The sequence below is a fragment of the Notolabrus celidotus genome, chromosome 7 (genome assembly GCF_009762535.1).
Source record: "Notolabrus celidotus isolate fNotCel1 chromosome 7, fNotCel1.pri, whole genome shotgun sequence".
Lineage (NCBI taxonomy): Eukaryota > Metazoa > Chordata > Actinopteri > Labriformes > Labridae > Notolabrus > Notolabrus celidotus.
In genome coordinates, this window is record NC_048278.1 from 30,992,497 (window position 1) to 31,015,587 (window position 23,091).

Sequence of the window (23,091 nt, forward strand, 5' to 3'; positions counted from 1 at the left end):
TTGTGTGCATGTGCACACTTGAACATGTATTTGTATGCATGTGCTAGAGTTGTTACTGTAAGGATGATGGTGAGTAAATAGTCGGGGCCGGGTCGGGGTCGTTTAGGGTTAATTTACTACCACAGTACTTTGGTCTTAGAAATGATTGGAGGATAGAAGGGGAGCAGTGAGCCAATGTTGGTGGATCGTTTTGTGCAAATTCTTCTGTTTGGCAACTAAAGTATCTCAATGTAAAGGAGAAGAGGTCTGTCAATATAGTATTTAAAATCATTTCAAACACTTGTTTGTGACTTATCAAGTTGGCACAGTGGCACCACAGTGGAACCAGAGGAATTCAAAAGTCAAAAGTAAAAAACCTGCAAAATGGGAGGAGAACAGAAAATGAGTCGTTGAGGAAACACAGTGGATCTACAGTATATCGGGAAGGAAGCTGAGAGGTTTAGGTCTTTTCCTAAGGGTCGTTTTTTGATTTTGAACAGTGCAGATATGTTTCCCCTGTGGGAATTGAAGACATTCATTTGAAGATTAGAATTTTTAGTTCGATTTTCAAAATCAAAAACGTACCATTGTAAGTGAGCAGGTAGGTAACTAACTTGGGACTCTGGTTTCTGAAAAGTCTGAAAGATTTCAAAACCATGTTTTACAAACAAAACAGTCACCTCTGTTGCAAATATAGAACTTCTTTCTCTCTCTCTCTCTCTTTCTCTCTCTCTCTCTCTCTCATCTGTACAGCGTTCCCTCTTTAGGAGGATGAGGAGCGGGTGTAGCAGGGGTTCACCAAGAGAGAAGACAAGCTTGTTTTTGGCTCAGCAGAGAGCACATTCCTCTTGGTAGAAAAGAAGAACTCAAATGTCTCGTCCGTCTCACTGTTTGTCTCTGTTGGTGCGCACTTCTCAGCTGAGAGGTTCAAAACAGTCAAAACACAGTCACACGACAGAGCCATGCCATATTCAAATAATAGATTATTAATGATGAGGAGCATAGGAATAATAAGAAGACCAGTAATGTTATAAGAATAATTAATAGTAATAACATATCATTCTAGGATTTTTAAATTCTGTATATAAAAACAGTGGCGAGGAGAAGTTGGTACACAGTAGGGCTCTACTATCCCCTTGGTTGATTTGGCACATTATACTCACTCTCTGGTGAGAGCTACCTACTCATTCTCAGCACAGTTGAATATTACTGTTGCCTGGCGACCCATCCAGAATTTGTGGTTTTGATGTTTTTTTATATCCCACATAATGGCAAATCTTTTAAAGTGTCTTTCTCGCAGCAGAATCGCAGGGCGCGATGCAAAAACAACCACCCCAAAGAGCAGAACCTGGATCAATCCCGGGCCTTAAAGAGGCGTGATCGGACTCTTCTGCTGCTGAAAGGGTTTTAGAAACGTCAGTCCGGAGGCAGATTCAAAGCAGGCTGTTCAGGATGGGTTGCCCGGCAATGTTTAAGGTTTCTGTTCTTGATGTTTATTTTATTTTCTTCATTCAAAACTTAGTACAAATAGCTACATAAGTCTGAGCTATGATCTTCATTACATTACAAAAAGTAACTCAGTCTCTCTATAAGTTATGATTCTGTTTTTTAATATAATATATTAGTTTGGTCCTCCTTGATGTTCTCAGAAGCAAAGGCTTTGTTTGGATGATGTGTGAGCCCATGTGTGTGTGTGTGTGTTGGTGTGTGTGTATACTGTATGTGTGACTCTGTAAATCCTGTAAGTCATGTGGGTTGTGTGTATTTACAGGTCATTTTTATATCAGTGCGTGTATTTCTTTCGTTATGTTAAGACTGTAATGTAGTTATTTTCCATCTTCAAAGGGGTTTGAGGTCTCCAATGAGAGATCAGGTCTTCTGCTGAGCGGACACACCCTTCCAGTAGTCCAGTATGTCGTGAAGATCCTCATCCTTTGCGAACTGAACCTTTTGCCTAAGTGCGTGCCCAGCTGCCACGTATCCTTCGTCCTCCATGGACGCCTGCCGGTGCCTCTTGCGGTGCAGTTTGAACCGCTCCCACAGCCCCAGGGTCGGGGTGCAGAGAAGCCCTTCCTCCTCCTCGTCTTCCTCTGGGCTGGAGCAGTAGCTGAGGTTGTGGTACTGAGGAGAGAGAGGGTAGTGAGGCGAGAGCTGGGAGTAGGCCAGCTCCCGCTGTTTGGCCTGCCTGCTGAGGGTCAGGGGGTCTAACATGGAGGGCTTGCGGCCTGGGTGGTGGTGGAGCTCCTGCAGGATCTGGGGATGGTGCTGAAGGTCCTGGAGGTGCTGCTGGGATCCGGGATAGGAGTGGCGGTGTTCATTGTACTGGCGAATTCTCTGGGCTTCAGCCCGTAGGATAGCTGCTGCTGGGTTGACTGTACGGATGGGGTCTCCTCCTCCGCCTCTCTCTCCTCTCTCTCCTCTCTCTCCTCTCTCTCCTCTGTCTCCTCTCTCCCCTCTCTCTCCTCTCTCTCCTCTGTCTCCGGGCGAGGTCCTCTCGATGTAGCGGGCCTCTGACGTGTGGTATCCTCCCTCTGAGCGGAATGAGCGAGGGCTCCGGGCAGAGCCGGGAGACGAGGAGGTACTAGGCCTCTTTGAGGATGGGGGGGCCTCCATGCTGTGGTGCCGCTGCAGCGAATGATGGTAGCTTCTCCCCCTCTCGTCTCTTCCTCCTCTTCCTCCCTTGTACACAGGAGACAGGAACTCGCTGCCTCTTTCTCCTCTCTCTCCTTGCTCAGAGAGAAGCACCAGCTGGGGCTCTGCAGTTGAAACCGCCCCTCCGCCTGCAGAGGAGGGAGATTTCATCCCCTGCTGAAAGGAGGTAGACTCAGATTTAAGAGCATCTATGCAGTTGTTGATGATCTGGTTAACTTTATCAACTTCCTTCGCGATGGTGGAGATTTCTGCTACTGAGCCCTGTGGATTTGCTTGTGGGGACATCTCTCTTTCTCTCTCTCTCTCTCTTTCTCTCTCACGTTCTCTCTCCCTCTCAATGCCGGACCCTCTCACCTCCATGTAGTTAAGTTTAGCAGGCTTGTGCGCCGGTGTTTCTGTCACCTCCTGCAGCTTATATGGATCTATCTCTCCACCCTGAGGAAGGTAGGGCATTCTGGGCAGACTGTCGCCTGCGGCAAGCTTCTGGGAAACAGATCCTCCACTCCCTCCCTCTATATCCCCCTCTCCACCATACTTGAGCTCTATCAGAGTCCTCTGGATCCTATTCATTTTCCTCTCCTTCTCCTCCATGATCCTCCTCTTCCTGAGGCAGTGGACAACAAGGCCGAGGATGAGTAGCATGCCAAATAAACAGCCTAAGATAGTCATAATGTAGTGGGTGGCTGACGATTGATTGGCAGTCCTTCCAGGCCCTGCACGACGGCCGGTGGAGAGGGTCAGACAGGTGTGGTTGAAGCGCAGTGAGTTCCGTATAGACGCCACACAGTATGTGTAGTCGGTGTTAGGTTTGAGGTTCTTGAGTTCAATATCTTCCCTCTGGTTTTTCAGATTCTGGATATCGGTGAAGAAGCTGTTGTTATAAAGCACCAGGATATACATTTTCTTGTACGGATGAGGGATCTGAACTGTTATCACAGCGCTTGAATGTTGCACCTGCTTTAACGTCATGATTGGATTCACGTCAGAGAAAATGGGGCTTAAGCTGATCTCCTCATCTGGAGGGGTCCCAGAAGCACAATCATCCAATCCGCACGGAGAAGCAAAATCTGGAGGCAGGGTGGTGGAGTCAGACGAGCCGAGGACAAAGAAAGGTGTTACGCCATCATCCGTGCATACAAGACTCAGAACGTGCAGAGCATTGCGTTGGGTAGGCATGCGAGGGTTCTGGCTCAGGAGGTTGTATCCAAAGAATCCTGAAGGGGAGTCGCACACCATCCTCTCACTGGTCCTGTTGGGGAAGGCTGAGAGCCAGCGCAGGAAACCCAGCAGGTCACAGGAGCAGTTGAAGGGGTTGGTGTACAGTTCACAGGTGGTTAGCTTTGAGAGTCCAGAGAACAAACTGCCATCCAGCACCTGGATCCTGAAGAAGGACAAAGAGACAATGAAGGGTTAAATAGAAAATCTCACCTCCAGTAAAAATCACATGGCTGGAGACAGTTTCAGAAACATGCCTTATAGAAAATACTGGTAGTATTTTATGTTATAGCACGGTAATAAGATGGTAATAGTGTGATAATATCAATTGAGTTTTACTTTGAAACAAAAGGGAAGGTTTGGAACAAAAGGGTTGGATTGGTTTCAGCCACATAATATGATAATTACCACTATTAACTTTCACAAGGTTACACCTAATTTGGTAAGTGTAATAATAGTATTACTACTATCATATTACCATTTTTGATCCAAATATTGAATTGATATGACTGTTTTATTTTTTAGCATGTTACCAAAGTATTATCATGCTTATAATCAATAATAATCAATCTTCAAATTTGTTTCCTTTTTATGACCCTTAGATTTTGGTCTGTTAATGTCCTATCACAGAAATGTCAGTGATAATTACTCAGATACAAACATTACAAACATCAAGACACTTCCTAGTTATTAGTTTGGTAATAACATGTTATTACGTATTCATTAACTCTTTATTATCACACTATACCATTTTGGCCCTTTTTGTTTAATCTTGTTCTTTTAAGGGAGCCTGTTTAACATCTGGCAAGGGACTACGGATGTAAACTAGCCTTTTGGCCATCTCTGGCATGTTTACAGAAGTGTTAGTTAATATGCATGGTCCTTTTAAATAATAAATAAATAAAATATTACTGTACTGTAATCTAAAGTGCTACCAAATAACTATCAGTTGATCTTTAATGTGGTCAAACGTCTGTGGTCAAATCCTTGCTCCGACATTTAACCCAGTACCAGGAAAGCCGACACAAGACTTTTAACGTGGAGAGGATTTTTCACGTCTTGTTTAAAAAGAATTATTAGCCAGCAGTGCTAAATACTTTACTCTGATTGGTCCAAACCCTTTACTCTGTGGGAAAGAGTCTAATGTGTTTCACCTCTGCCTGTTGACACTGTGGCACAAACTGGCATTAGTAGTATTCTAAATAATAGTAAGTAAATTGGAAGCAAAATGGACGCTATTTTTAACATTACATTTCTTTGGAGAGCACAAAACTGAAGATCCATGGTTCATTTCTGACCCGTCAACAGCAAAGAATAGAAAAAAAAAGGGAGGGAAACAATGTAATAACAGTGAAGGAGGGTAAAAAGACCAAAAGGGCTGAATGAAAGAGACCGTGAAATTGAAGAACACAGACACGAAGCAAACACAGAATACGGCAAAGAAAATAAGAGGTCAATGTAGTTTTATCTGGTCCCTGTCACACGGGGTCAAACTAGAAAATGGAGTTAAAGTATAAAGTATAAAGTATAAAGTGACCTGCAGACTAACTGAGGAGGCATCTTGCTACATCCAATCACAGCCCAGATATACAGGAAGAGGCAGTATCAGAAAAAAATGTAATACTTAAAGATCTTGGTGCAGTGTGATAGTGTTGAATCACGTAGCCTTGAGCCAAGATGCAAAGCATTAGAGGTCTGCTGAGCTCATGTCTTCATAACTCTGCATCCACAATTTTTTCATTTTTCAAACTTGGAGTTTTCAGTCCTCTCAAGTGACACCTCTTGAGGCAATTTAGCAGACTTTGCACAGCTCCCTCTGGAGCCAAAAAAAGCTTTATATTTTCTCTATTTTCCTCCACATGTGCTGTAGTACTCCCCAGAACCCGCACTCAGACTTTGATCCGTAAAATCGGGCACACTCTCCCCTAAAATGCTCTTCTTACTTAGTTCTCTTAAACTTCACTTTACGGGTCTTAAACATCTCCCAGAATACCTTTCAACAAGCCCCAAAGAGCAGTTGAACTTGTTCCATTCAGCTGTTGCTTTCACATTAAAGTCGAGAGATCAATAGTTACAGTGCAGATAGCGGCAAAGAACACAGCAGTTGTTCCCACCATGGGAAAGTGGGAATCTCAACTTTTACCGAAAACATGGGTTGTTTTAGCCTTGCATCATGATTTACTGAGGTTCCTGTGAGTGAGAAAATGAGTATCTGTGTATCCTCTGTGGGGCTTTTTTCACTGTGTGCCCAACATCAAACAAATTGGTGAATTAAGAAAGCAGCTGTTAAAGTGAGGACACCAAGCATGACATGTTACACTGATTTTTAGCTTGTTTGTTAGACTGACTGTTCTCCAACCAGTTTACAGGGACTCTGTGCTACACATGTTAGAGTCATGCACTTATAAACCACAGGATATGAACTCAACGTCAGAATGTGAGTAGTGTTTTTCAGTTTTTGAGCTGTACTTGTCATCTTTAAGAGCAGCTCAAGTTGAGGACAATTCTAATCAGGTATTGTTGAACTCATTTGTAAAAACTGGTCATTAAAATTCTCCAGGGTTGCTTATGTCCAATTAAGAGTTGCAGAATGGGAACCATGGGTCAAGTGAAAGTTACTATTTTTTTTTTTGTTAATGAGCTTTAACCAGAAAATGTTTTTAGAATTTCTCTAAATATTTCAGCTGTGCCTGAGGGTGTGGTTTGTTCACCTGTTCATGGAGAGGTCTATATTCTCGAGGTTAGGGCATTCCCAGAAGGTGTTGGGTGTAACAGTCTCTATGAGGTTGGCTTGCAGGTAGAGATACTGCAGCTTGCCCAGGCCTCGCAGCATCCCCTCTGTCAGGTTCCTCAACTTGTTAAAACCCATCTGGAGAACCTGGGGAGGCAAATACAAGTGGGATTATTCTAATCTCTGAAGTGCTGGCCAGCGCCAGGCATCACTCTGTACAAGCTGGAAACATGCAGAACAAACGGTACAATCATGTTTCACATGGTGATCTGAGCCTGTGTGCTGTGCTGAAGATCTTGTTCACATTTTACCTCCTGGAGCAGATCCAGTATCTGGGGTACATGTTAAAGGACGCCAGCTCATTATGGCTGTTCAGCTCAGTTTGGTGAAAACCGTTTTGCCTCAATGTTTTTAGAAGCCATAATGAGCCGTTGTTGTCTTTGTTGTGTGTCTTTCATTGGTGTGAATAATTATTCAAGAATTTAAATTTTTTACTTGAGAAAAAGAAAAACAGCATCAAATGGAATTAAAGGGATAGACAATCCTTTTAAATATAGACGGGTCCTTTAATCCAATTAAACACAAAAGTGCTGGAGTATTACCAACAAAATGTTAAAGCTGAGTGATCATTTTGAGCACTTATGCCTTTGACTTTCCAAATTTAGTCTCGAACTGGCAAAATTACAATTTAACTTGAAATATTTCAGTTAAAAAGAAGTAAAGAAGTATTGAAATCCAAGAAAACTTTCGATTAAAGTTGACTGGAAAGATTCCCGTACCATGTGCTGCAGACACATTTCAGTCAGTGCCAAACCAAGAGTGTTTATTTTCTTTCTTCATATATCTTACTTGGTGATTACTGCGTTTGATTTGACTTACTAATTTTAACAACTCAGTCAACACAGTCAGGTAGTTCATCAAAAATAATGAATATTTCAGTTTGAGTGTGAAACACGACTTGAACTTTAACATTATAACTCAAACATAACTGCAGTGTGTTGGAGGAGTTAAGTTGCTCAAAACTATGTAAGCCAAAATAAAAAACAAGAAGTATCTGACAAATGTTCAAAAACATGTATGTGTGCACATCACAGATTGTTAGTAGAAAATAGAGCACTGCTTCTGAAAAAAGGAAGCTTACATGGGAGCAGGGGCATCGGCAGGTCTCAATCAGGGACGAGGGCACATAAGTAAAAAGTAAAAAGGGGGGGCTGAATTAGGGCCGTCGCCTATGGGGCCAGCTTCTTGGGAGGGAGGCAGTCTATAATCAAGTAAAGGCCTCCATTCTTTCCAATTTTAGCAGAATTAAAACATCGTTTAGCCAAACTCTAAATAAAGGTGATTGAGAAGACTTCCAAAGCATGAGGATTATTTTCCGGGCAACCAGGGACACAAAGGCTATCACATTGTTTTGCGTTTTTGTAGCAACCAAATCCACCACAAGTGTTTTAAACATTTTTAGGGCTACTGTCAGTTGTGGGTCTTAAGAACTGTCCTGATATTTCCAACCCCTGGGGCGACTTCACTTGTTTAAAACAATCAAGTGGAAAAGTGAAGTAAGTGCAGAAGTGTGAAATACTGCAGCTCCTTGAGTGTCCACTTAAAGCTGGCTGCAAAAGCCAAGGACATCAACAACATGCTCACAGCCTGGTTCAAATATGGGTTTTCACTAAATAGCTAATGTCTTTCTATACATACACCTACATTTTTCATTAGTCATCTGCTTTGAAGATACTAAGACTAGGAGTTATGCATGCATTTGCATAATCAGTGGCATGACCGAGTCCACACTGACAATTGGTTGTACTGTAACAGTTTGCCAGGAGGCTTACAGCCCGCCTCAGCTCCTCCACTTTGCCAGTTTGTAGGTTGACCAACAGTTAGGTTGAGTCCGCATTCCCAGTAAGGTGACCACTAAAACCCCTCTTCAGAAACTAATGGGTGATGTCACTGAGACTTGATTTGCCAGCTTGGTTAATATTTATTATTTAGAGTGTACTCTTTTAACTGTTAACCACACAGTAGCATGATGTTTATTTTCTAAATGATGCTCCCGTTTGGAGTTAAAATATGAGGTGTGTGTGTTAATGTGGCTGACACAGTGACCTGAAAAATGCCTCTGATGTTCTTGATTGGCCTCAGGGCACTGCAGGGGATTTTGTATCACTCACTGCAAATGTGCTAATATTTTTAAGGCTCCTGTCAGTCATGGGTCCTTCCAGTTATACTGACTTTTCTCTCCTTTAAAGCGCCCCTGGTTGCTCACAATACTTTTTTCATAGCTGCTTAATCACCTTTTTTGCTAAGTACATTTTGTTTGAAACCCCTTGGTGTAAATCAGGGATGCATCTTCCAGAGCTGTGTTGGTTAAATCTGCTGTTGGTAGGAATGGAGTAAAAAACGTTACTTTTTTTCTGCTGGGTTTGGAGAAAAGGTCATAATGCCCATCGGTACTCATCGGTAAGTGAAGTAATTTGAGACTATTGCGAAATCTCTGTGTTTTCCAATGCCTTTGAATCAAGCAATGTTATTATTCACCTCGTTCCTGTTATGATGGACCAATCATAGCAAATCTCCAATTCTCTGTCCTGATTGGTTAAGGGGCGGCCCCTACTACATCCTCTGATTGGTTATGAGTCCGGCACTATCATGACTGCACACGCCAATCTGTTTTGGGGGGCTAAGAGGAAATCTAGTTGGGAGGGATAGTGATGACATTCAAAGTCCCTCTCCCTGAACAGATGTTTACTCTGTGACTACCAACAGCAGCTTTAACAGCTTAGGGGTTGCTAATATCTTAATCAAACACCTTATGGCCTCAGAATGATGGCAAACATCACGGTAGCTACTTTCATTTCTTAAATACAGTCTTGGGTGTGTGTGTGTGTGTGTGTGTGCGTGTGCGTGCGTGCGTGTGTGTGTGTGTGTGTGTGTGTGCGCACAGGATACTGTTGCTCACCTGCAGGTTGAATTGGGCTGAGAACGCTCCGTCTTCCACGTAACTGATATCATTCTTGGTGAGGTTCAGATAGGTGAGGTTGCCAAAGCGGCTGAGTGAAGAATAATGGACCGACCGTATCTTGTTCTCATTCAGCCTCAGATCCACTATAGTGCTGTTGAGACAAACATATATGCTTTAGATGCTGAGACAATATGAAGGTAATATTATGTTTTTAAAAATACCTTCATTGTGCATATCCTGACCTGTTTATGTGGGAGGGGATGGCCTCATAAGGCGGCTGGTTCATACTGCAGATAGCCAGCCACACAAAGCCCTTCTCCCCTTCGATCAGCCAGCAGTCTGCTGTTACCATTGGCAACCGCATTATTGACAGCAGGGCGAGCCAACAGAGGAAGGAGCTGGCTGTGGAGAGGACCACTGATGAAGAACGTCCAGTCAAGCTGTGTCTCTGCCGTCCCTGTCCTGTCCGCAGGGCCATCGGGGATGTCGTCACAATATCCATTGGAGAAAGCCAACCTGCTCTGCTTGCCATCTAACATTTATTCATGCAGGCGAGCGCCATTTGAAAGGCAGTGAGGGCTTGTCTATAAAGTCAAATCTCTGACGTGGTTTTGTCGTGTTTTAGTGAGATTTGTGTCTGAACTACTTGAGGTTAAGTCACAGCATGGTAGAGTCTTAATGTTTCCGTAGTTTGTGTGTAATCACTGAAATCAAGTCGTGTTGAGAATTAAGGATTTGAGTAAAATCGAGCACTTCAGATGGATGTATCTCTTGTTTGGCAGTATGCGCCTCCAGGTAAACTGTATCAATTTTCTAATTAGGGGGTCACATTTGATTTATTATGTATAAATTGGCAATCGGAAGTCGTCCTGATGCCAGATTGGCTGATGCTCATGTCTTCTGCGGCCATCTGCATCTCTGATTGGAAGCGCTCCTCTCTCCTTTCTTCCTCATCGCTCACTGTGCTGGAGTGAGAACTCGTCCCTAGACGGGGGAGAAGGAGAGAGAGAGGGAAGAGAGGAGGGCGTTAGAAAAGAATCTAAAATGAAGCAGTGGTTTATGTTGTGAGATACCAACAAACACAACCCTGTTACCAGCGTGATGAGATCAAATTTTCTTGTGTTATGTAACAGTCTGGCATGCATACATACACCCACACAGAGACATCTATGCACACGCACACACACACACACACACACACACACACACACACACACACACACACACACACACACACACGCACACACACACGCACACACACACATATTTTGTATACTCATAAGGTATTTCTTGACAACTCCAATTAGCTCAAGCTGCTTCAGATGCACAGCAAGCACCTGCAAATCCTTAAAACACACAAAGCTTGTGGCTGCCTTCTGAACACACACACACACTGATTTTTTTTGCCACACCATTAGCCTCGGGGCCTTGAAAGGCCCGAGCGAAGAACTGCCTTTACTCTGATACTGTATCTAATTAATTAATCTGCTCTAAATAAAACACTTCCTGGGAAAAACAGCTGATGTCTGATGGAACAGAACAGAGTGAGAGGGAGGAGGTGAAAAGAAAGAGTATCGCAAAGAGCTGTGGAGTGGCGAGGAGGTGAAAAAAAGTGGGTGTGAGAGAGTGGTGAGGAGAGATGTTTGGGGGAGGGGAAGGAGATAGCGAGATTGGAGCGAAAGAGTGAAGTCGAGGGAGGGATGAGGACAGAAAGAGGCAGTGATTCTGGGAGAAAGAAAGGGATGTATGTGTCTCTGTCTGTCTGGGGAATCTGCTAGAATAGTGGCTCCCTCTCTTCTCTTTGAGAGCTTCTGCTCACAGCCGTAGGAGAGGAACAAACAGGATGTGACATCACCGAGGTGAAGGAGAGAGCGGGACGGTGCAAAAGGTCTGGACACCCTCACAATCATCTTTTGGCTGCTGCTCTCGCCTCATTGATTACAGATGAATAGCAAAGCAGAGAGGTGCTGATGTTTCTCCTCTGAGCCGCACAGACTGCTCTGCTTTTTTTTGTGAATGGGAAAAAAAATCTTCTCTGAACTTTGTTGTGTCCTTGTAGAGAGCAAAAAGTCCTGACGTCACACCCTGACAAGCAGCTTTTCCTCCAGCTTCTCTGACTCAGTGCTTTCTCTCAATGAGGATCTCTTTGATCTTACTTTCTACAAATGTGTTCCTAGGGTGCTAACTGTGCTAATTCTCAAACAAACAAGTACCTACTACAGCTCCTGATAGAATTTAAACCCTTTATAGTATTATGAAAGCAATAAATATATCAGCAGGCTGTTAAGTTGAGCTGGTGTGGCTCCCATGAAGATTTACTTAGTTTATTCCTTTAAAAAAAAAGATGAAATAATTATGTTGTGTTCTCTAATATCATCTGTCCAATCTCTGCTGTACTCTTTACTCACAGTGATAACACAAACATTGCATATGGTTTGCATCACTTATGTTTACGATGTTCAGCATCTAAGCATGTATATGCTCATGTATTTTATCTACATATAACACTTGATACTAGGGATGCACCGATCTGATCCTAGTATCGGATATCTGCCAGATTGGGCTTAATAAAGTAGATCGGATATCGGTGACAAGGGGCCGATCCATATGGCTGATCTATTCATCTCAGTTCTATGCTTTTCTGTGTTTACGACAGCCATGTGTGTCTCCTACGTTATCAGCGTCAGTCGGTCTGTGCATTTTTGCCCGGTGGAGCATGATGGAGGATAACTACAGAGGCTCTGCAGATTAGGTGCATGCTTCTTTTGCTAACAACTCTGCCAGAAACTTGCAACATGTGCAGGGGTAATGTTTCAATGGATGGCAGTCGCGCTAAAAAATATAATGGGAGCCCAAAGGAAGAAGTTTACGTCAGCTGTAGCCGACTGCAAAGAAGGAAGAAACCTTCTATAAATGGATTCAAAGTGTGAAAAAACAGACAGGTTATTGGATTTAATTGTTCCAGATCCTTGAAATTAAGGGATTCCAGCCTCTGGTTTAGCACTTGGGAACCCAGGTAAAGTCCACCATCAAGTTAGTTAAAGCCTGAAGTTGCCAACACATGATTCTATCCTCACATTAAGGAATAGAGATTGTTAGATAAATACCAGGATCGCATTGACTAGTCTTGGTATCGGCAGATACCAAAGGCCAGGTATCGATATCAGTATCGGGACCTAAAAGGTAGGATCGGTGCATCCTTACTTGATACAGGCCGAGGCTTGAAGAGACGTCATCAGCATTTGTTCACTATCAAACCAGAGTATTTGTTAAATTAGAGTTTGGTGGAGCTACGCCCAACATTTGGGGGAATCTCTGAATCCACCAGGATTCTTAGTGTGAGCATCAAAAGTGCTGAGTTTTTCAGTCAGAGCTTCTTTAAAGGTACTATAAGGAGTTTTCATGTTGTGTTAAAACTGGTGACTCCTTTGAATGAAATCTGTAGTGTTTTTCCAGGATGAAGACTGCATTTTCCATGAGCACCAACACTCGCTGTCATAAAGATGTGGCTCTTGTCAAAGCGTGCATTTGTTTAGGAAAAAAATGGAATTCACATCACATGTCATGATGCAAGGTTTTACATGACACTATAAATCATCAAAAACGGATGTGGCTTAGTGGGTAGAGTCGGTCTTCTATCATTCGGAAAGTTGGCGGTTCGATCCCAGCTCTGGCAGCCACGTGCCAAAGTGTCCTTGAGCCAGACACTGAACCCCAAATTGCTCCCTCTGTTGTTCAGAGGTGTGTGAATGTGAACGAATGAGATTAGCTAACACTGTTGGTCCCTTACTGTAGCAGCCTCTATCATCAGTGAGTGAATGGGTATGAATGGGTGAATATGACGAGTAGTGTAAAAGCGCTTTGAGTGGTCAGAAAGACTAGAAAAGCACTATATAAGTGCAAGTCCATTACCATTTACAAACCAAACTTTAAAAAAGTAACAAGAAGGTTATTTGGTTTGATGAACTTTGTTTAAGAAGTGTGCTTGGCCTCCAATGAAAGAGCGTTTTAAAGCAGCATTCCCTCCAGTGGCTAGCAGGGGTTAACTCTACTAAAAAGAAGTTGGATTATATGAAAGTATAAGAGAAGGTGACCCTACATCTCACTTAAAGCTTTACCTCTGTGAATGTTTATTTAAAGAGCTCATGGTCTTAATAACTAGCCCTTAGTCTTCTTCAATGAAGGAAGACGTTCATATACGGTCCCGTTTAGAGAAAAACAGATGAAACAGCAGGGTCTACTTCATGGTGGCGACCATGTGATGGAAAAGTCACTCCTGCTAAGACATGCCACAATAACCACAGCGTGGGTATCCAGTTTCCTGTCCACACACGGTTAGTTTTCACTCCGTACTGCCAAAAACACAGCAGGTTTAAAAACAACAAGATGACATCATTGTGGCTACGCCCACTTCTGTCATACAGCCTGTGAGACTGGCCGTGGTAACACTTGGCAAAGCATCGAACACAACGTCCGTGCCATTCTCTTCACCTCCTGTTACCCCCTCCTTGTTCACCTCATGACCTGTGACTCAGCTGACCTCAGTCTTTTAACCCTTTTATTCTCTCACTACAACGGCCTCAGGCTGCAGCTTGGAAATGGTGTTGTCAAAGAGAGTTAAGATTATTGATATTTAATACACAACACTGCTTCTTTTTTTGAAGAATATACAATTCCTGTGTAGATGAGTGAATTGAATCACACATAGCACTATTGAACATGGTCATGAAGTGCTCTGCTGCTGTAATTTGTGTTCTTGTAAATGTCAGTGTGATTTAAAAGAGGTTTTTCTCTCCCTCAGAAGAAATCAGAATCTGCTGATTTCATTGTAGCTCTCAACATCACAAATGTACAAAGTCGTACGTCAACGTTTGTGTATGCACACACATAAAGGCTTTTCCAGCCAGTCAGCAGAATCTATAATTGATGGTGAGACTTCCTCCCACATAGCATGAGACAAACTACCCAGTTAGGCCACCAGAGAAAGGTAGGAACTGCTGCCAGCTACGTGCTCAAAACAAAGAAAATCACAGATGCACAGGAAATGTCCATTTTGCTGACCAAGGGTTAAGCTGGGGTAAACAAACTGTTGAGAGCGGAGAACATGGGGTTGTAACAAGGATGCAGAGCAGCCGGGGAGACTGCGCAGCTTAGTTAACATGCAGAGACGGTTGATTTCTGCCTGAACTCTCTTTGCACTGAGGGAAGCGACGTTGGCTGCAGGACCAGAAGAAAGACACAGGAGTGCAGAAAGAGATAAAGCCGCAGTAACCAACTTGCACTTGACCTCCTTTTGTAGTAAATACACTTGTAGTGGGGAACGTGATATGTGCAGAAGGAACTGTTAAAGAGTCTGTCGGCCTCTTTTACATTTTGCATCATTCATTGCCTTCCCTGGCCGCCCTCTCGCTCGGCTGCTGAGAACAACCAAGTGGAATATTCCAGCACTCAGCATCATGACCGGCTCGCTTTCCAGTCGTGTCACACTCAAAGATTTATGGGGTACAAACCGTCACACGGTGGGAGACGGGGCTGGACTCTAACCTTGCTTTACTGAAAGGGTGACAGTTATGGTGTCATGGCCACGACATTTACAGGATATACGTGTCAATGTCCACGCTTTTCTGAAAAAAAAACCTGGACAGAGTTCAGAGTTTGGCCTGATGACAACACTCTGATACACACAAAGAAGCAGACAGGAGTACGTGTCACCTTTCTCCCACTCTGCCAAACCACAGGGTACAAAGTCACTCTGCAGGTGTGACTCCTTTTCCTGCAAACATCCTCATTTATTCATCCATCTACAAACACACACAGTCCAAAGCAGCCAGAATTACTAGTAAACAGAAAAAGTCTGATGTTTTGCACCTAATAAATCAAACCCCTTAAAAACCTGAGGATAATAACCTTATCCAGTCGTAGATCATAATCATCGAACACCAGCAGCCTGTCACAGAGGAGTGAACAGCAGCAAATGAGGCAGGATATTTCCAATCAAAATATAAAGCAGAGAGTTATCAGCTTCCACATCAGGAAACAACATCCTCATTGTTTTCCACTGCTCCATTATGCTCTCAGACCTCTGTGTGTCAGAAGTATCCGGGGTCGAGGTGAAAAATACAATAAATATATCGTTTCCTGCTGAGGGAGGTTAAAGCTTCTATTTCTACATCTGCCAAGAAAGCTACTTTGAGCCCAGTTTGTTTGTTATTGAACAGATTTCAGTGACACCTGGTTGGAGGTAAGGTCAAAGGGCAAACAAAATACATGTTCCCAGAGTTAGCTGTTGATCCAGGAGGATTTTCTCTCCTTTGTTTCTTTTCTTCTTTTGTGCTTGGAGCCCTGCTCTTTTATGTAGGTGCATAAATTGCTAAATCAAATATGCATATGTTGTTGTGCCAAATAGCAAACATTATGCATGAATTCAGGGTAAGCTGACATAAGAGTGCAATCGAAAATACTCAAGAAATGTAATTGCGGGCAAGAAGGCAGAACTAATGATGCTTTTTATCATACAACTAGTGCAAACCTGGAAGAGCATCACATGTCAGGGTGAATAAATGCATCTCAGGCTGAAGATGGAGAATCAAGATGAGAACAGCAAAGATGCCTGCACATCTGTAGCATTGGTATGAATGCAGAAACTGCCTGTTGATTTGTCCGGCATCATGTTGTAACCCTGCTTCAAAAGACTCATCTCCCTTCCCGTCCCGCAACCTTTGCCCAACACAGAAGACTTTACACTGTGAGGGACATTTGGGAACAAGCAGCTTTTGAAAATTGGGGAGATGAGCTCCTGAAAATTTCTACAAACTTTCAAGCGTGCATTTGTGAAAGATTTGTTTTTTAACACATTTCCAGCATGAGGTCTCACCACTGACTGTATAAATAATGGACGTAGTATCCGTGACGTCACCCATCTGTCATTGAGCGCTGTTTTGAAGCCAATCGTTGGCGGGAGCCATATTGGGAATGCTGAACTCATCCAAAAAAGTGTGATGTAAAGCCTAGGGGTTTGAGCCTCCTAGCCAACGGCTATGTGTTCCCGCCTGTCAGTCAAGTCAGTCTTGACCTTATTTGGGCAAAACTCATAATTTGAATATCTTCGGAACCGCACAGTGTGTGCTGATAGAGAAATTAGCTACGTAGACCCAAGCTGTTTTTTGAATTGGTGTCTATGTGGTTTCTGGTGTTTCTGCAGCCAGCCTCAAGCGGATTCTTCATTAATTGCAGTTTATGCAGTTTCCGTTACTGACTGATCAGCAAGCAGTGAACGTTTATGGTTTGTCATATTCCCTTCACATTCTGCAAACCTGTAATATAGTGGTATGACATTTTGAAAGCGTTTAAACTACCAGCCCAGAGGTGATGTTATATCAAAATTGCCACCATGTGAGCATAATGTATAAGCCCACTATCATCCAGTGCTTTAAGTGGAAAAAAACAAGTGTGGGTACTCCTCTTATTCACTTGTTGGTGTGTGTATCGTACATCTAGTGTCAGTATCAGTACGTTCAACATTTCTACAGTTGATAAAAGAAACCAGAGGATAATACAGATTTTTATAACATGCATTCATCAGAAAAAATACTTCAGTGTGTCACTCAAACAAAGAACCTCTGCATCTGTGCATCACCATGCTCTTACCTACAGTATGTTCATCAGGCTTTATAAACTACATACTGTAGCTCTGGGGACTTTTGGTTTCGTAATTTACACTCCAGTGAAAACAGACAAATGAGCGTCATGTAGAGCCTGCAAAAGGATACAAGCCTCATCTAGTGCACCATGGGTAGGTGTGGGAATTGATAAGATTTTATCAATGTCAATGCCATTGTTGATTCTGCTTATCAATCCAATTCCTTATCAATTCTCCAAACGATTCCAGAGTATTTTTATGAGGGGGAAAAAGTAGTTCTACATAGTCTTCCACACCAAAAGGAACCATTTTATTTTTTCCAAAATTATGTCTGCACAAGACTGAACATGAATATATTCAACTCGAACATACTGAACGATAGGTTGACCTCATTCTCGGCCGCGTGAGTCCGGACGTGCCCCCTCGAACCTGGATGAAAAGACTTTCAATTTGGAGAGGAAAAATGCTTTTCCTCCGGGGGTCATCGCAGAGGTATTTTTCCCGCTCTCTGTGCCTCATTTTCGGCCATGTGAGTCCGGATGTAGCCTCTGGAGCCTGAAGGAAAATACTTTCAATTTGGAGAGGAAAAACGCTTTTCCATGTTTCCTTGTGGTTGAAGGAGTTCTGCGTTGCAGAGTGTGTGCAGTAATGCAACGTACGGCGACGTGACGTGACGTGACGTCGCGGCTTGGAAATGAATCATTAAGAAGAATCGATAACATTTGAGGTGTACAATTCCAATGGAATTGATCAATTGGAACCGGTTCTAAGTCGGATCTGGTTTTGGATTCCCACCCCTAACCATGGGTAATGTAGTTTAGGTGCCATGTGAATCGCCAAGACTAACTGTAATACGGAGAGGACATGCTCCAGCTGCAACAACTACTACTATTATCTCTCTCTCTCTTCATCTCCGTCTATCCCTCTTTCTAACCCTGACTCAGTCTCAGCAGATGTCTGTCTAACATGAGCCTGGTCCTGCTGGAGGTTTCTGCCTGTTAAAGGAAGTTGCTAAATGCTGCAAAGTGCTCTGCTCATGGTGGGTTAAGATAAGATCAGACTGAGTCCTGTCTGTAAGATGGGACTGTATCTTATCATGTCTTGAAGTTGGGTCTTTGTTGATAATATATTATAGAGTATGGTCTAGACCTGCTTTGTTTGTGAAGAGTCTTGGGATAACATTTGTTGTGATGTGGCGCTATATAAATAAAGATTGATTGTAAGGAAGTCTTGCTACACTAAGGGCTTGAATTTAGAAGTGGCCATATTACATACCAGAGCGTTCCAGCCCACCTGTTAGTAAATGAACTAATAAACTGATATTTTATTGTTTTCATCAAGCTCTCTGAAACGGGTATGTTGGTTGTGTTTCTCGTTGCTCGCTACATTACCCAACCTTAACAACTGACTTGATAAATGAAGGCCAAGACCGTGAAAATGAATTCCGAACTGCTATAAACCAAAAGCACCCTGAAAGAGATTTTAGTTTCATTTTGCAGAACACCATCCACACACACACACATTTGCATCCTATTGTAACACCCTGCAGTCGCTTTTCTCTTCGAAGTGACTGATGGAGAGCACTTAGAAGATGGGTTATACTCCTGGGCAGGTTGTGAGCGAGGCAGAAAAATGAGCACATTAATAACACACACACATCTATACGTGCATACGGTACATGGAGAAAAGAACACACACACTGCTACACACAATCTCAATATGCAGTGGGGCGTCACACACTCTGCCACAGCTCCCATTACTATTCCATATCAGAGAGGAAAACAGCAGCAGCCAACAAAGCTGTGAGCAGCCATCAACAGAAAAATGATGATGAAGGTGAAGGAAAAGCAGGAAGATGAATTACCCATGATATCCATGATGCAGAGCTTTCTGTGTGTGTGTTGGTTATTGCAAATCTACTCTGTGTTTGTGCCTCAGAGAGAGTCCTTTGGGAAGAAAGTCATGATGAAGATAAAGGTGGCCTTTTTTGTGTCGATACTACCAGAGGAGGAGAATGTGACTGCAATAGTTAAACCGAGGTGCCAGCAGTGGTGCCACTGGCCAACCTGCTCTCTAAGCATCGGTATGGGCCACTGAAAAACTGGCATCAGACGACCATTAGTTAAAAGGATTAAAGGATTAGGATTAATTTAGCAGGTTTTTGAAGTCTATCAACATTTTTTAGACTGTTTAAAGTCTGCATTTTCCTGCCCTAGCCATCTTCTACTCTGACGACTAATACCATTGACCAACTTAACATCAAATAGCCAACATAAGATGTATCATCCGACTTTGCAGGTGAGGTTACGCCTTGTGGTGGAAAATTATTGAGTTAGATGTTTTCTCATGTGTCTGTGTAAGAGTGATAGGAACAGTTGCAGGTGCAGTTTCTCCAAAGATCGCAGACAGGAGGTTTGATGGAAACTGGTGCTGGTTCGGACTCCTCCAAGGCCACAGACGGGAGGTTTCCTGTACTCCCATCCTAGCTTTCTTACGTAGCTTGCTTGCGTATCCTGTTATGCTCTCTCATGTGTCCTGTTTTCTACTTAGCCTATGATCTCTGTTAGACTAGGGGATTTTACCTTTTTTGGAAGAGCTTCCTGTCATATGCCACACGTGTTTTCACTGGTTCAGATACTCTGTTTTCATGCACTTTCAGGGAAGGAAGCCTTACTTTGACTGAGAGAAGTTCACTCATTGTCACTGCTTTCTCCCTCTTTGCAAAGAGTGTTGATAATAAAGACTTGACTAAAGACAACCATTTGTTTCTCCATAACTTTATCTCAGATCTCGCTGACATCTTAACCTGAACAAGAAATTGCCATTACAGCCTCTGTCAGCACGGTAGCATCCTGAGAGGAAGAATTTCACGTGCAGCAAACACACACAATAGCTAATCCTCATTCAGGTGTGAGCTTTCTGTCTTGGAAATACCAACATTCATGTTTCTTCCTCAAGTTAATGAGCAATAACATAGTGGTGAGTTGAAATCTGTGCAGGAAGGGAAACTTTGTCCACTCCCACGACCAGTAATCGTATCTCACAAAGCACCTAACCAAACAACACACTTCTACTACACTGGTTGCAAGAGAGCCAGGTGCTGCAAACACCAGTGACCCAGGTGGAGCTCATGTTAGCTCGGGGGACCGAGGAGGAGTCACTCCATCCAAACAAACAAGACCTGATTTTAAAGACAGCCAGCTCCACAATGTGTCAGCCAGGGAGGACTAATAGACTGATGTAAGGTATGTTTAGACATGCCTCCTATCAACTGTTGAGTCTGCTGCTTTCAGAGAACTAATTAGTAGAATACCAGTGAGATAAGAGCGTGGGTACATATATTAGAGAACTGAATAACTAATTAAAACTGAACTTTTTAAAACATCAGCATAAGAACCAACTACTAAAACAGAAAGCATTTGTTTTATATTTTATTTTTCTACTCAGACCCATGGTTTGTTTGTTAATACTAGGAGTCAGGTGTTAAGAAGCCAGTCACAAGGTAGAGCTCCAAAAGTTTTGGCTTCACTTTGGGGGAACTGTCCCACTGTTCATTATTTTATACAGTCTATGATAAGCACCTTAACCAGGAAAGACAAACACATCTAATCCAGCTTCACATCATCTCAGCTTCACTATTTGCCGTGTATACACTCTCTCCACACAGTGTCAGATCTACACTCAGTTGCTGCACATGCAAACCCAACATTTCCTACTGCTGGTGCTTCTGCTGAAAGTGTTCATCTGACAGTCTATTGGTTGTTTTTGTTGCATCCTTGTCAGTGAAGTAGCTTTTAAAATCAAACCCCGCAAGTTAACCCACTCCTGTGACTTTTTCTTGCTGTTGTTTTTCGGGGGGGAAATTGCACAGCACGAAATCAGATTGTGGCTGCAATTATTTTTGACTGACTTGTTTATTAAACCAATGTGAGTTTAGCTCCGCTGTACCAAGTTACATAAGCTTGTTTATCATTTCTGACAAAGCAGCTGCTCACGAAGGGTTTGCTGCAATTTAAACAGAACTTGGTGTTCCAAACCAAAGGCTTTGCCAAAATCCAGAAATACAACAATGGTTAGAATTACAGCTATCAAGTCAAACAAAAATTATTTTGGGTAAAAGAATGAAAGACACCAGTAAAACAAACATTATCCTGTGGTGTGAGGTTTGTTTGGAGTGATTTTACTTCGACCCCATCTACTGGGAAGAACATCACGCCCACACCAAATCAGAAATATGAACCATGTCCAATTTTTACAATCAAATGTCTTGTTGTGTGGGGGGAACTTTGAGGAAAGCAAAGTTAGCACTCTGTGGATTGTCACGTGATAGAACAACAGCCAATTGGGAAGCAAGCAGACTGAAGAAGTAAGCACATTTAACAGCAACCATGGAGACAGTAGCAAATGTGAAGGTTTGCAGAACAGAGGACCAACTTGTTGATTTGTGTGAAATGATTAAATATGTTTGACCCATGGTTCGCCTGCTATTATTAGAAGGCAGGCTTTATGAACTAACTGCATCCTGTCACCAGGCAAATTTCTTGGCTTCACTTTGGAGGAACTGACCATTATTTTATACAGTCTATGTGTGGCAACTTAACCAAGAGAGATGCACACCATCTTAAAAAGTGTTATTCTAATAGTGTGTGGAGAGCAAAAACATGACCAAAAGTCAGTCCATTCACCAACAACCAAAGTCCCTGCTCTCAAAACTGGAAATTAGGGGAGCTGGTTTAGCTTAGTTGGGAGAGCAGGCTACAGTCCTCTGGTTGTAGGTTGGACTCCTGATCCTGTTGCAATGTGGTGCATGTCTTCCCATATTCTCTCCCCAAACATGCTTAAAAAGCCCAAAGAGTAAACTTGAATTATATCTGAAACTTGAAAAAGAATTCTCATGCTCAATCTTGGAGTAAACAAACATGGCGGGCAACAGGTGGTAAGGAATGGTGGCAATCCACAGAGTGAATGCTCAGCTGTCCTTTGGGTCCCCCCCTACACACAAGAGGATATCAGATCATAAATACTGAACATGTTTGGTATTTATGATTTGAACGTTCTTCAGAGTAGATCAGGGGAAGTTAAAACCCCGACCTCACATCACAGAAAAATCTTGCAAGATCATTTTTAGAACCATCAGTACCTCAGGACTTTGCTTACTTTTGTCTGACAGGGGGAATCTGACCCAAAATCTACTGGATTAACTTGTAGTGTGTACTCTGTGTTGCGGCTGACTGACGATTTATCCAAACCAACACACATTTGGCTCCTACACTCTGCTTTACTGTTTTTTACTTCCTGTAACCTAAAGGGACCCATATCAGACAGCTAACGTTAGCTAGGAACCTACGCTAATGTTTGTTCGTGAGTTAGGCCACCTGTTACTGCCAGCTAGCATCCATTTTCTGACGCTTTATTCTGCCTCCTGTGTCAAAGTTTCATGATGGCACATGATTCATGCATCAGGTGAGGGGGAATTAAACAATATGTAATCCCCTGAGAATAAATCAGAAAGTCAGAAAATAAGACTAACAGTAATATTTGTTTGTTTTGTGAGTCACTATCAGGCTGCACTGGGCTTTGACTTGCTCCAGTAGGTCGACAATAACAGTGTCAGATCTGCATTAGCTTACCTCATTTAGCCGAGATGCAGTTTCCACAAAAACTGTAAATCCTAAACTTAACAATTAAAAACTATGCACTACAGCTTCAGTACCATTAAAGTTTGTATAGCTTTATAAGATTAAAAACTCATAATTTTGGTCCAACTTGAATATTTTCCTCATTTCTTTAGTTGCAAAGTTCTTTCTACTTTCAAAGACTTTCCCGCTGCCCTGCAAACACTCTCATCCACAGCCCCTCTTCACGCTGTATGTATCCTTCATTTTAACAGGCTATTTTAGGACCGCTCTCAAA

The 23,091-nt window shown here is 42.7% G+C and overlaps 1 protein-coding gene across 2 annotated transcripts in view; it reads right to left on the reverse strand.

Annotated features, from left to right (window-relative positions):
* Positions 1 to 245: 245 nt before the first annotated feature.
* The window catches only part of elfn1b (extracellular leucine-rich repeat and fibronectin type III domain containing 1b), a 201,049-nt gene continuing 178,203 nt past the window's right edge, over positions 246 to 23,091 (reverse strand). For both annotated transcript variants that reach the window (XM_034686910.1, XM_034686909.1), the window contains 4 exons: positions 9,782 to 10,523; positions 9,537 to 9,690; positions 6,558 to 6,724; positions 246 to 4,012 (listed from right to left, as the gene is read on the reverse strand). In XM_034686910.1, the coding sequence (XP_034542801.1) occupies positions 1,849 to 4,012; positions 6,558 to 6,724; positions 9,537 to 9,690; positions 9,782 to 10,071 (2,775 nt within the window). In that variant the 5' untranslated portion in view covers positions 10,072 to 10,523 and the 3' untranslated portion in view covers positions 246 to 1,848. The remainder of the gene's footprint in view (positions 4,013 to 6,557; positions 6,725 to 9,536; positions 9,691 to 9,781; positions 10,524 to 23,091) is intronic.